At 41.3% G+C, this 13,121-nt stretch overlaps 1 protein-coding gene across 9 annotated transcripts in view; it reads right to left on the bottom strand.

Moving 5' to 3' along the window:
• The window catches only part of ptprua (protein tyrosine phosphatase receptor type Ua), a 206,453-nt gene that overhangs the window by 37,123 nt on the left and 156,209 nt on the right, over nucleotides 1–13,121 (bottom strand). For 3 of the 9 annotated variants that reach the window (XM_036214365.1, XM_024298204.2, XM_024298216.2), the window contains exons 14-19: nucleotides 8,974–9,112; nucleotides 6,016–6,045; nucleotides 5,571–5,731; nucleotides 5,184–5,371; nucleotides 1,970–2,042; nucleotides 1,288–1,364 (exon numbers count right to left, since the gene is read on the bottom strand). In XM_036214365.1, coding sequence (XP_036070258.1) covers nucleotides 1,288–1,364; nucleotides 1,970–2,042; nucleotides 5,184–5,371; nucleotides 5,571–5,731; nucleotides 6,016–6,045; nucleotides 8,974–9,112 — 668 coding nt within the window. The remainder of the gene's footprint in view (nucleotides 1–1,287; nucleotides 1,365–1,969; nucleotides 2,043–5,183; nucleotides 5,372–5,570; nucleotides 5,732–6,015; nucleotides 6,046–8,973; nucleotides 9,113–13,121) is intronic. The other 6 variants (XM_024298209.2, XM_036214362.1, XM_024298217.2 and 3 more) reach the window with 3 other exon arrangements.

The raw sequence follows: 13,121 nt of genomic DNA, 5'->3' as shown, positions 1-13,121 counted from the left end.
TTGCCTTTTTTTTTTTAAATAGTGAGCATGGTTTCGGAATTGCTTTTCAAATCCAGGGCATCAGATAGTCCCACACCATCTTGTTTTCTAGTGGTTAGGGAGGAATTCGGATATATCCCAGAACTTATTATTAGCACGCTACACGTTAGCTATATTTGAAGCGTTAGCCACGTTAGTATATTCAGATTAACACCAAACCTTGTTTGCACATAAAAGTAACAGAATAGCAACGCTAAAACAAATGTTACTGTGATTATGCTAAGTCCCAACCTGGTTAGTTACACATAAAATAAACGCAGTTCAATGCCGCTACATGTTAGCCACGTTAGCGTATCCAAAATAACACCTAACCTTGTTTGAAACACATAAAAGAACAGAAAGATAATGCTAAAACAAACATTACTGTGACTACGCCAAGTCCTAACCTGGTTAGCAACAGTTAAATCAAACACAGTGCGATGCCGCTACATGTTAGCCACATTAGCGTATTCACAATAACACCCAAACTCGTTTGTAACAAGTAAAAGAACAGAATGATAACGCTAAAACAAACATTACTGTGATTAAGTTAATACCGTACCTGGTTAGTAACAGTGAAATCAAACTCAGTTCAACATTGCTACATGTTAGCATTTTAGCATATTCACAATAACACCCAAACTTGTTAGTAACATGTAAAAGAACATAACTGTAATGCTAAAACAAACGCTACTGTGACTACACTAGGTCTCAACCTTTTTAGTAACACTTAAATCAAACACTGTTCAATGTTAGCCTTGTTAGCACATTTACAAAAACACCTAACCAAACATTTTAACAGAGCGCCATGTCCCTTTCAAAATTGCTTCAACATCATCGAGTACAACCAGGATTAATCTATATATAAGAAAATTAAGGTTTTTAAAGTGCGCCTTATAGTGCAGAAAATAGCCTACAGTAAGTCCTATACTGAACTTCATCTTTGTGGGTTTCCTTTTTTCAGGTAAAGGCAGTGGCTGATTATGTTTTATATATATATATATATATATATATATATATATACAAATTTTCCTCTTTTATTTTTTATTTATGTTTTTTTCTGTCACAAGCTATTACAAAATTACTTTGGTAGCACATCACTCCCAAGTCTGAACATCAGTCGCCTCACTTCAGGCTCACGTTATTAGACTTTCAAATGAACCTGAAAGCCAGGAAAGTTACCAAGTGTCAGCTAACAGGGTGTGCAGGTGAGTCTTAAAGCAATATATCCAGAGCAACAACAGAAAACATCAAAGATGGCTTCCTTACATCTATGTAGTTGGCGTTAACGTAATCGGAGCTGGGGTCGGCCAGCAGGGAGTGCAGCTTTACACGATGCCGGTCGTCTGGAACGCAGAAGAAGAAAATCTGCTTTAGAACCAACATCACACAAGACGTAGCTTCATATTTTTAGTTCTTTGGACAACACTTCCAAGAAAACCTTGGTGTTGGTTCAAAGTATCAGACGAGAGTTTTGTTTAAAAGGAACCTTGGCTCTGTAACAGGAGAGGCTAATCTGTATCAGTGTAGGTAAAGAACATTAAAGCAGCCTTAACCAACCAAAAAAAACATCTTTTTCTTCTGTGAAAGTTCATTCTTTGCAGATTTCCAAAGCAAAAATGACCCATTCAGATTTTTTAAAGAAACTGAACCAAACTGGCTTCTTTACATCCACAGCTAAACAATCTATTTCAATAAATCAAGCTTTGATCACATAATAACAAGTGTTTCTTCTTGTTTTTTTCTTTGGTGGCTTTAATTAACAGACTCTCCAGTGGGAGGGAAAACATTAAGCTTTTGCTAATTTACAGAAAACATCTACTTTACAGCGATCCATACAATGCTATTAATGTTTAAGTGCACTGGAGCCGGCAGAGAGTCTGTAACAAAGAGGCTGTGGAGCAACATCAATACTGCTTCCTCTTGTTATTCAGCTGGCATGAATACTTACGGCTGAGCAGGCTGTCGTGCCTTCCTTTGGTCTTGTCTTTCTTTTTTGTGACATCCCAGCCATCAAAAAAGCTCTGCGGGGAGAGAAATTACACGTCAAATTAACCTCTTCCGTCAGAGTTTGTGACGTTGTCTTTGTTGAATTATTCACTCCGAAGCGCCGCGCATCCAAATGAAAAGCCTTTTAGCGCCGTTCTTCCTGCGAACGCCGTCCGTCTTATCATGAAAGCGGCTTTCATGTGTGATTATTCCAACTGTCACCTGGGGAGGAAGCTGACGTGGACCACTGGGGTATGAGACGAGGACAATGGGTTGAATTTGACCAAATTGCGCCAACCTCAAGAATAATGAATCTAATCATTTGTAAAGCGTTTTTGAATAGAAGAACCGTCAATCACAAGTGAGCTTGATGGAAGGCCACACCCCTACCACTTCTCGAGAGAATCTGTCAATCAAATGTTTTGACATCATACTTTTATTGAGGCATCTGATTGGTCAGTTTATAACTTGAATAACAAAAAAAAATGGGAAGAACATGTTAAAAATTATATAATGGCTGTTTATTTCTCAATAGACTCTCCTGAGTCTACTTGGACCTGAAATGTGAGGGAGGATGGGTCACTCTGTCCAGTTCTCATATACAGTCAATGCAGCTTCACTGGCTTCCCACGCATTTTAAAGTTCACTTTAAGATTCTTTTATTTGCTTTTGAATCTTGAATAAAGACTTTTTTAACTCTTCTCACTTGGAAGTCTAATCAGAAACTTTCAGCATCAGAAGGAGGAGCCAAGAGGCTCAGAGACAACAAGGATCCACAAGTATCTTTATGGTGAAAATCATCCAAGTATCATGAAGCTCCAGTCAGAGCTGCGTCTGTCTCCTCTGTTGATTACATGATAACTGGTTCTTCTCATGACTGGTATCAGTTTTAATGACTTCATCCATTTCTAGGCCAAAGCTTTACTCACCAAAGCTAAGGTCGATTCTTTTAATCGTCATTATTAACCTTTCCATTGATTATCTGCCATTTGAAAGGTTAAATCACTCATTGTTTTCAGTGTACTTGGCTATATTCAGCTTTATTCGGTGGGCGGAGGTGTCCACACAACCAAATGGTGTTTTGATTTTGTGGTAGTCAGTAAAACATGCGTCGACAGCAGTGTTTTTATTTTGACATACAAACAACTTCAGTACCTTTGTAAGCAATGTCATTTATATGTGTGTATTTTTATATACATATATGTATGTACTTTATATGTATATATTCGTGTCAATAAATACAATATATGTATGTATTTTTTATTTGAGCTGCAGCTTTTTCGGCACATAAAAAACAGAAGAAAAAGACACTTTCTGCACCTCAGAAGCTCGTTTCTGTTCTTCTTCATGGCATAAGGACCAACGCTGTTCCTCAGCACCAGCACTGGATAATGTTAATGCACTAATTAGAGAACAAAAGTCGTGGGCTGACCCGTTTAACGTGAGCTACTGTAACCGCCGAGTCCTCGGGAGATCTAGGATTAGGGTTATGGGTGGAGCTTAGACAACTAAAACAGTCTTTTTAAAGGAAATATCCATAGATGGGTCTAAAGGCTTATTTAGAATAGTGACAAAATCCGAGTTTGAAACTTAGCTGTGAAGATGAAGGACAGAAGACTAAAATTTTCAAAATAAAGGATTATTAAAAGTGTGGAAACTGGACAGTATTTTTTTAAGTTCACAAGCTTGTATGGCTGTTCATGGCCTATGTTTGGCCCATTTCATTGGCTTCATAAGCACCCAAAATTCAAAATTTTAGGCTGCCTATTATGGATGAAACTGTTTCCCTTATAACACAAACTTTACTTCTATTTTTTTTTTCTTTTCCCACAATTCAGTCCATCCTCCACAACAACAGTTTTGTTCTTTGGTTCAATATATGATTTGCGTATTATGAAACAACAGCAAGAAATAAAAAAAATAAAAAAATTGGAAACATTTTTTTTATTATTTTGCCAGTAAGCAAGTAACAAGGAAGAAAAATCTTCCGTCTGGTTTATACAAATTCCAGTGTAACCTGATAAAACTAGAAATAATAAATACTTCTTACACGTATTTGATGCTATGTACACACTGAGGACGTGATGCGCATTTATCACGCATATAAGCTATTGACATGTTCTTATTTACAATAATACCTACAGTTGGACGAGCTTAGATGCAAAATGTCAAAGCGGTGCAAATCTTGCAATCCAAACTTTTACTTTCACAACTTTATTACAATACATGAAAGACTTGGTGTCATTTAATTCCAGTCGGTACAAATCGCAATTATTAATTTCTCCTTCATGATCAATTTCCAAACAGTTGGCACTTCAATGTATTGAAAAGGAACTATTTATGTTATCTGTCACTACCAAATTAGACTCCTTGATTGGTCAAATTTAAGCATTTTGTATTCATAGAGCCCAAAAAAACAGACCTAAAAGGTCGCGTAATGACGAGTGAAAGCAATATTTTTGACTATAGCGCCCCCAAATGAACTGTTGGATTTTTCCAAACGGTTTGTCAAACCTTCAGCGTTTGTCTCTCTTGAGATCACAGAGATGTTTGAAGACAGAGAGAAGGACAGTATACCCTCAACCTCCAAACCTTAACAAAAAAAAAAAGCTGCAGCACATCTGATCGATGGCACATGCAAGCCGACCCTGTGGGAAATAAGGGTTATGAAGTCTGACAGTGGTGTGCACGCTGATCCCCTTCAGCTTGTTTATTTCTCCAGACGAGAGGAAGCCAAGACTCCGGAGTAAAACAGAAAGCAGGGTATTGATTTAGGCAGGGGGGGTTTTGTTGGACCCCCTTGGGGGATGGCTAATGAATCAAAAAAGCGCATCTGATTTTCTGTAACAATAAAAAAAAAAAAAACCTGCACGGGTCTTTGGTGTGGATGACTTTGTGCCACAATATAAAAGCAAAGATCTTTGAAAATCTGAGCAACAAATGCTCATTTCTTAAAATGAAAAGAGCAGAAATGCAGTAGAAACAACACAGTTTTAGCGAGGGTATCCTTCAAACAAGCCCTTCTGCTGTGTTCTTCAAAGAGGCTGTTCCTACAGCAGCCCTCAGGGTTGTCAACGCCAACTGACGAACTCAGAAATTTAAAGGAAAATCGCTTGACGAAGATGAAGAAACAACCGTTTTTGTTCGTGACATGACGTTTCCTCCTCCCGTCTCACCTCGTACTCCTGTTTAAAGCCGTAACCCTCAGCCGTCTTCATCTGGTTGATGTGCTGGAGGAGATCGGCCACCCTCACGGCGGGGTGGAGCTGGCCCGTGTGGTACGGCGAGCTCTTCCTGCGACACTGGCGCTGAGGTGAACCCCCCAGCAGGCTGCTGGACTCATTGACGGAGCTCCGCTGCTCGTCTGGAAGCGCAAACACAAAAGTGTCAGCAGAGCGTCTGCCGGTTTGTTCATGTAAACCCAGCTGGAGGGGAGCTGAAGGTAAAGATTCTGCAGAATATTTGAACAGACAAGAGGGTTCTCCGCTCAGAGCAGCTTGTGCGCTGGAAGGAAAGATGCTGAAGGTCAGGAAGGGGGGAGCACCTGTTCCCGGCTGCCTTACTTCGGGCGTTGCAGCTGTGGGCGTCCATGAAGGAGTGGGCCATCCTCTCGTCCTGCTGCAGGGTGCTCTGCTCCGTCATGCTGCAGTCCACCGAGCTCAGCTTCCGGCTCTTCTCCTGCCGGTACGACATGGCCGCCTTGTTGATGGCCACCTTCTTTCTGCTGTGGAAAGACAGGCGAAGAGGTGGGAGGGCAGAAAGCCAGGCAGAAGGTAAAAACAGAAGGAGAGGAGGGAAAAGTGAGTGCAGGAAGATAAAGGTAAAAAGGAAGGGGTCATGGATGAGAAGTTGTACTGAGAAGGAGATGAAAATGAAGGAGATTTATTGATGGAATGGAAGGGTTACAGTGTACACTGCTGGAGAATGGAGGGATGTGAAGGATGCGAATTTCTAATTCTAGCACTTCTAGGGGCTACAGCAAGCAGAGGAGTAATAGAAGTAACTTACGGGTAGTAAGGGTAAGAATAGAAGTTCCTTCTGATTAGCATGAAGGAGGAGAAGAGGAGAAACAGGAGAGGAAAACATAAGAGAGGTGAATTATGGTTCATCAAGATGAGCATCAGGGAGATAAATGATGGCGCCGGATGTTTCAGGTCCATTCTCATAAATCACGGCATTAACCTCCATATCGGGGGTCATCACCTCACATTAGCAGAGCCAGCAGATGTAAACTTTTCTCGCACAGATTCATTCTGGATTAGATCATCACCAGAACTTCATTAAATATTTGAAACGCGGCTCTGTGAGGCACTTCAAGGCAGCAAGTGGTCTGAGCGCGCTCAGTATCAACATTCTGCAAACTGTTAGCTGCTTCTCGAAGGTCAAACCACATTTTTTGTCCAAATTCCTGCCTAGTTAAATACAAATCTAATAAATATGACAGTATTTAAGAATCCAATATGTTCTGAAGATAAAAACTTGGATGGTTTATTAAAAAAAAAAATATTTAAGTATATGTTTTTCACAAAAAAAAAATATTGAAATGCAATGCATTGTGGTCTTTATTCACCAATATAGTGAGCATTAATGCACATACAATGTCTCAAAATTAACAAATAAGGTAAACAAAGACAAAACTAAAACAAAAATGTAAAATTTTAACTCAAAGTTTTCATTTAATCTTACATTCTTGTAGAGCGCCCCCTAGAGGGCAAGTAACATTGAAAATGAGAGTCTTGTTACTTATAAAAGCAAGATAAAAGTAACAATTCTTGTTTTATTTGACAAATAAATCCAAAATTTAAATATATTGACTCCATCATTGCAGCTAACTAAGGCAACGTGAGCAGCGATGTAAGCTAGGCTAAAACATAAACTTAGTGTCATCGGACTCTCATGTAAACTGTAGGATTGAGTTATCTGGAATCCTATAAAAAATTTTATCATAAATGTATTATATTTAACTCCAAATCTTACTAAAAGGTCACTGAAAGTTGTGTTTTTTACTAGCTGTGTTGTGCTATTAGCTAGCATTAGCAGTTAGCTTTGTGGTAAACTCCAACAGGGAATATTTTTTTTTCTAATTATTTCCCAGGTTGCAGCATTGCTGACCATCCTGATCAGAAACGCTAACTATCTAGACTGTGAACGGATTGAGGCATTGGTAAAATTTACTTAGAAAACAAAATGTACAAAAACTAAATACACTTTTAAAAAGCCAACAAAGAAATACAAATAAATAAATAAGTAAAAGACAAAAAAAGTAAGGATAAAGGAATGGACAGGTGGACAAATAGACATAAACAGGAAATAAATAAATAAATAATTGCAACCTTAGCAGGGTACAAACCAGTGTCTTGCTACAGCTTGTCCCTAGCCCAGTAAATGCAAATATTATTGTCAAGAAGAGCATTTAACATAAAATGTATAGCAGATATCAAATGGATCAAAGAAGGAGGTAGATAAATGGATAAATAAACCGATGATAACATGGTTTCTATGCATATTCCACCTGCACTCCATAGTGGGACTGGCTAAATCCAGGCCCGATCTCAACTTTAGCTCTTTCATGTTCTGGGTAGAGTACGGTGAGGGCTGAGAGACACGCCTCGTCTGTTTGAAGAGACAAGACTCATTTTGCAGGAGCTGGAAATGGATCAAAGAAACCAGAAATTTCTCCTCTGATCTTTGATTTTCATTTTTAAAGGTGACTGAAATACTCGTTAAAGGAAACCTTTAAGAAAACTGACTGACCTTTTGTCCAAGTTAATTCAGCTTGTTTATGAAGCAGCAGTTCTCAAAGCGCTACCCAAAAAAAAAATGAAATACCATCAAACAGAATGGTATAATCCAATTTATCCAGATAATTTCAGTTAGGCCAGAGTGCCTTAATTGCACAGTAACAGTCTATATGTGACCAACAGATTATAATGAAGGATTTTCTATGTAATCCCCATACGGAGCGAGCCAAATGCAACAGCGGAGAGGAAATCTCCCTTTAAATGAAGATTAGGAAAAATTCTCCAGCACAATGTGGCTATAACAGACCAACAGACACACAAAAAAGCAAATATTTTGTTGACAGCTAAAAATAAACAGGAATCAAACTCAATTACAAAATTCAAGTGAACTCCACCAACATCTGGACACATGATGCAAAAAATGTTGTTTATGAGCCAGATTCATCCACGTGTGGGAGGGGCAGAGTCACTGACTGCAGCATCAGCCAATTGTTGATGAGAGAGCCATATGTGCTTCATAACCGCCCAGAATTCTGTAAATAAGTTGTAAGCTGTGTCTCTTTAGATTCTTGACCCGTTGGTTTGGCTGGTTCTGGATTCTAAAGTAGGAGGGGATTCTGCGGCTGAACTAATTAGAGTTTGTTTGTGTCAACAGTGGGAAACTTTGATTAGAAAGCTATCAACTTATAATTTTCAGTCACTTACTTTAAAAAAAAATATCTGTCTTTTATCATTATCACAGGCCCCAAAGGAAAAACAACCAAATTACTGGCAGAACCAGCGGACCCTCACAGCTTTATAGTGTAATTAGGGCCAGCGAGATAACATGCCTACTGATGAAACATTTCTCACTCGGATGAGTGCTCCTCCATCACCTGGTGAGCGGGGGAAGTACATGCTGCAGGTGCACTCGGTTTGAGGTGATTTGCATGTGGAAGCCGGCCAGCGGCTGCAGACTGTAAATGAGAGCAGCAGACCTCGGCGCCGAAAGACAAGGTGAACACAAAAAACTTGGCCGAGGCGCTGGTGGGAGACTTTAGCGCTAATGCCTGAGCGTTCCCCTGACCCTAGCTGTAATTTACTCTTGTTGCCAGATGCTGTCCTCAACAGAGCCGTCTGCCAAGTGGGACAGAGAATGATTAACTTCTTGAGATGGCCTGTGCAATTAAAAAAGCATATTCTGCTAAATGGGTTGACCCCCTCGGCACGCTCACGGAACACTCACCCTTTCTTCATGATGAAGACGATGGCTCCCAGCAGCAGGATCAGGACCACCAAGCCTCCAGCGCAAGCCCCCAGGATCAGACCCATGTCCTCGGCATGCTGGGAAACTTCCAGAGCCCTCTTTGAGTCTTTGCAGGCAGCTGCACAATAAGGAGGAAGTGACACGTTACCTTTAGACTGTAGGTATACGTTTAACAAAACAGGAAGGATGTCACAACCAAAGCACCAAAAATGTCTTAAACTCGTCTCTTTTTCAGGGAGTCTTCGTCATCTTTAGGATTTGGGATCCAGTTTCAGCCAAACTTCATGAACACAGCATCCAATTTAACATCAGTATATACTGATGTAGGGGCTGCACGGTGGCGCAAGTGGTTAGCGCTCTTGCCTCACAGCGAGAAGGCCCCGGTTCGAATCCCGGCTGGGACCTTTCTGTGTGGAGTTTGCATGTTCTCCCCGTGCATGCGTGGGTTTTCACCGGGGACTCCGGCTTCCTCCCACCGTCCAAAAACATGCCTCATAGGTTAATTGGTGACTCTAAATTGCCCCTAGGTGTGAATGTGAGAGTGAATGTGTGTGATTGAGGCCCTGCGACAGACTGGCGGCCTGTCCAGGGTGTACCCCGCCTTCGCCCTTCAGTAGCCGGGATAGGCTCCGGCACCCCCGCGACCCCGAAAGGGAAGAAGCGGTCAAGAAGATGGATGGATGGATGGATATACTGATGTAGGAGATCATGGTTAGCTTAAGCTTCAGTCAGTCACAACTGCCCCTATGAGGCTATCTGACCAGGGAAAAATAGGCAAACCCTTAAGGTCACATGAAATATCAAGGTCATAGATTGCTAATTGAGCTCATACATCAAAAATGTACATGCTTAGGTCAATGGGTCGTAGCACGCATTTCACACGTAAAAGTAAATAAGGGTTAAGTGGGTGAGATACAGGCGTATCATACAGATTTTCATCTTTTCAACCCCCTGAAATATTGTACACTGCACAAGGGAGCCAGTACGAGACCCGAGGACCAGTGCTAATCAGGTACTGCATCCGGTTCCGCGTCCAGAGGGTTTCAGACCCTTGATTTTACAAACAGCCAGCACGTCAAAAGTCCGGGTCACCCAAACGTCAAAAAGTGGCCTTAACCAAACGTCAGTGTGTGAGAACTTGGGGATGAGAATGTGTCGCTATAACATCTGCTGAAACGGTTTTTGTGTAAATATAATTAGGTAGATATTTGTCCATATTTTTTTATAAAAGTGAAGCTGTCGTATTTATGTCCTAACAGTTTCCAAACCCTATTGGAACTGAATTTCAGTCCATCACGGCATGTCTGGATCCTCATGACAGCAAACCGTCTGTTTCCTTTCTGCTTCTCTGAGTTTCTCCTTAAAACTGGGCGCTTGATGGCTGTTCGGTTTTGCCTTTCAGGGTTATTCATAAACGTGTCAGCATGGAGAAGCAGGCACCTGAGCGCACGTTCACAGGCTCTGAGTGGAACTTCTCGCTTTCACTGTGGGGACGTGCAACCACACGCTGCAGCAGAAGGCTGAGGCTGGCTGATAAGCTGCAGACTGCAGTTCCTGGCAGACAATGCAGCCTGACAGACCCGGTGCAATCACACAAATCATGCGGGTGAGTCATTCTGCCTTTGGGGACATATTTAGAAATTGGCTATAGTAGTAAATTTTATTGCACCAAATAATCCAGCAGTGGTCATCCGCAGAAAGTCCCGCGGGTCCAATAGAGGTGCACTAAACATGGTGGGTGACATGTTTTATAATCATTTGTAATATCCCTGCTCTGCCCTGCAATTTATCAGCCAGGAAGCGCTGCATCATCCCGGTCCCGTAGTGTGTGGGAGTGTGGCCGCCAGACACAACACTGTCTTATGTAGATGAATTGCTGGTCCAGGAGAATTCGAATGCGTCTGAAAAAAGCATTTCATTCTGTTTGTCTGAAAGAGGCAATCATTTACATCTCGTGTGACAAAGGCGTTCGGACTCAAATGGTGATAAAAGTCTGGAGAGGAGCCGGAGCGGCATTAGTGCTTGGAGGAGGAAAGACAATAATTCCCTTTTTCTGATCGGAAAACAACACACAAACTCAGGTTTGACGTCTCTACCAACTATTTTTCAGGCAAAAGAACTCAAAAGATGTCGACATTTACCAGAACTAAACACAAAAGTGTTGGATGAAAGACTAATTTTGGAAGAATTGTTTGATAATGGCATCATGAGTCACATTCCAGCACTTAGTTGACCTGCTGCTACACACTTCTGGTTTCCAAATTCAGAGTGCCTCTTCTGAAATGTTCTTTAATTGGTAGCTTCTCTTAAAAAAAAAGAATACCACTTTCCCTTCCTACCTTTCCTTTTCACTTCACATTTGCTGGACGATTCACTCGTTCGTCCCGTCTTTCTTAAGCACTAACCACCATCTTCCGGTACTTCCAGAATGTGACTCATTCTGTTGCAGAGGGTTGAGTTGCTCAGGATGAAGTTTTTTGTAAGATAACTCTGTAAAAAGGCCAGAAAGAAATTGACTAGCTGAAAAGTCCTCAAGAACCCTCGATCTGCTTCCTGCTGCACTTCATTGATAGTGAACCAACAACAGGACCCTCATGTTGGAATTAGGGAAGAAAACCTGATTTCCCTGAGATTCATTTTCCAATGTTTGGGTGGAAAATAGCAGAAACGCAAGAAGACTTGACACCCAATGCAACTCGTGCAGCACATTTGCACCTGCTCCTCTGTTTAAAATTCATCGAAATCCTCGAAGCTTGTTCAAAAATGCGTTCGGAAACTTGACGCTCCCGACATGTGTGGGAGGAGCTTCTGTCAAAAGGTTTTTGTCTCATGTACAGGTAAAGCATGGAAGACACGGATGATGTTGAGAGATCAGGTTTATCTATTTTGGAGAGCTCTACAAAAGCATTGGTAATCCCGTCTCTATGTCTGGGTTCATGAGATGATTCAGAGACTCTCCCAGTACGGTGCGGTTCATATCTTCTGCAGAAGCTGCATCTAAGTCAGGGGTCCCCAAACTACTGACCCTGGCCCAGCATCACAGAGGAAAACAGCTATGTGGCCCTCACAAGAAAAAGTTTGGGGACCTCTTATCTAAACGACGCCCGCTTTCAGTGGTACTTCCGTCTCTCTGTGACCCAGTTTGATGACTTGCTGTCCCGCAATAGTTGGAGGGACTTCTTATCATTGTCTCACTACAAATAAGAAAAATATTATAAAGTTCAGGAGAAGTACAATCAGATTCTCCCCCTTGTTGGTTTTGGACTGTACCCACTGATTACACAATCAACAGAAAATGGGTCAAAGCTAAGTCCCTGGTGTAACGCAAGGTCATCACCGAAGATCAGATACTTGAACACTTGTCGCCTGAAGCAAGCTGCCACTAGACTGCCACACCCGATGAGGACCTCTTAACATTGAAACTGGACCCCCCTGCCACACAAATCACTTCGGTTTGAAAGCAGCTTTGATCAAACCAACCCTTTCTAGATCATCCAAGAAAATGTGTTTGTGAAGGCTTCATTAATAGATCTAGACCAGGGGTGTCCAAAGTCAGCCCTGGAGGTCCGGCCTACTGCGGTTTCCCAAAAACTCTGCCTTATCTGCTGCTGATTACCTGGATCAGGCCAATAAGGAGCTTTAATGGCAGCTTGGATGGAAAACATGTAGGCCACCGGCCCTCGAGGACTCACTTTGGACAGTCCTGATCTAGATCCTTCTATGGAGAGTCAGAGGTCAGTACAGAAGCTGAAGTTAGAACAATGTGTTGGACAGATAGATTAACGTCAACAAAACAAGTGTACTAGACACGTATGTTGACAAATCTCAAATGTGCACTACAGTGCTTAATTTAGCTATTTTTAAGATATTTTAATAGCTATTTGTGGAGTACATCAGCAAACTGGTTGGATAAATGCATTACAGATTCTTGTACAGTAATGGAAAATAGTTTTAGCAATTTTTATTTCCATGGATGCTTTTACTGAAGCGCTCTAAAGATGCCAGAACAAGTTTTACCAGTTTATCCAAATTCATCCCCCAAAATGTGAGGTAAAGGATAAAAAAAAAACAATCAACAAGTTGGGAATTTCTGGTTCGAAGAGATTGCATTCATTTTAGGTAAAAAC

This window comes from Oryzias melastigma, linkage group LG11 (genome assembly GCF_002922805.2).
Source record: "Oryzias melastigma strain HK-1 linkage group LG11, ASM292280v2, whole genome shotgun sequence".
NCBI classification, from domain to species: Eukaryota; Metazoa; Chordata; class Actinopteri; order Beloniformes; family Adrianichthyidae; genus Oryzias; species Oryzias melastigma.
The sequence above is the reverse complement of the archived record's forward strand: the minus strand, read 5'-3'. Positions and strand labels throughout refer to the sequence as shown.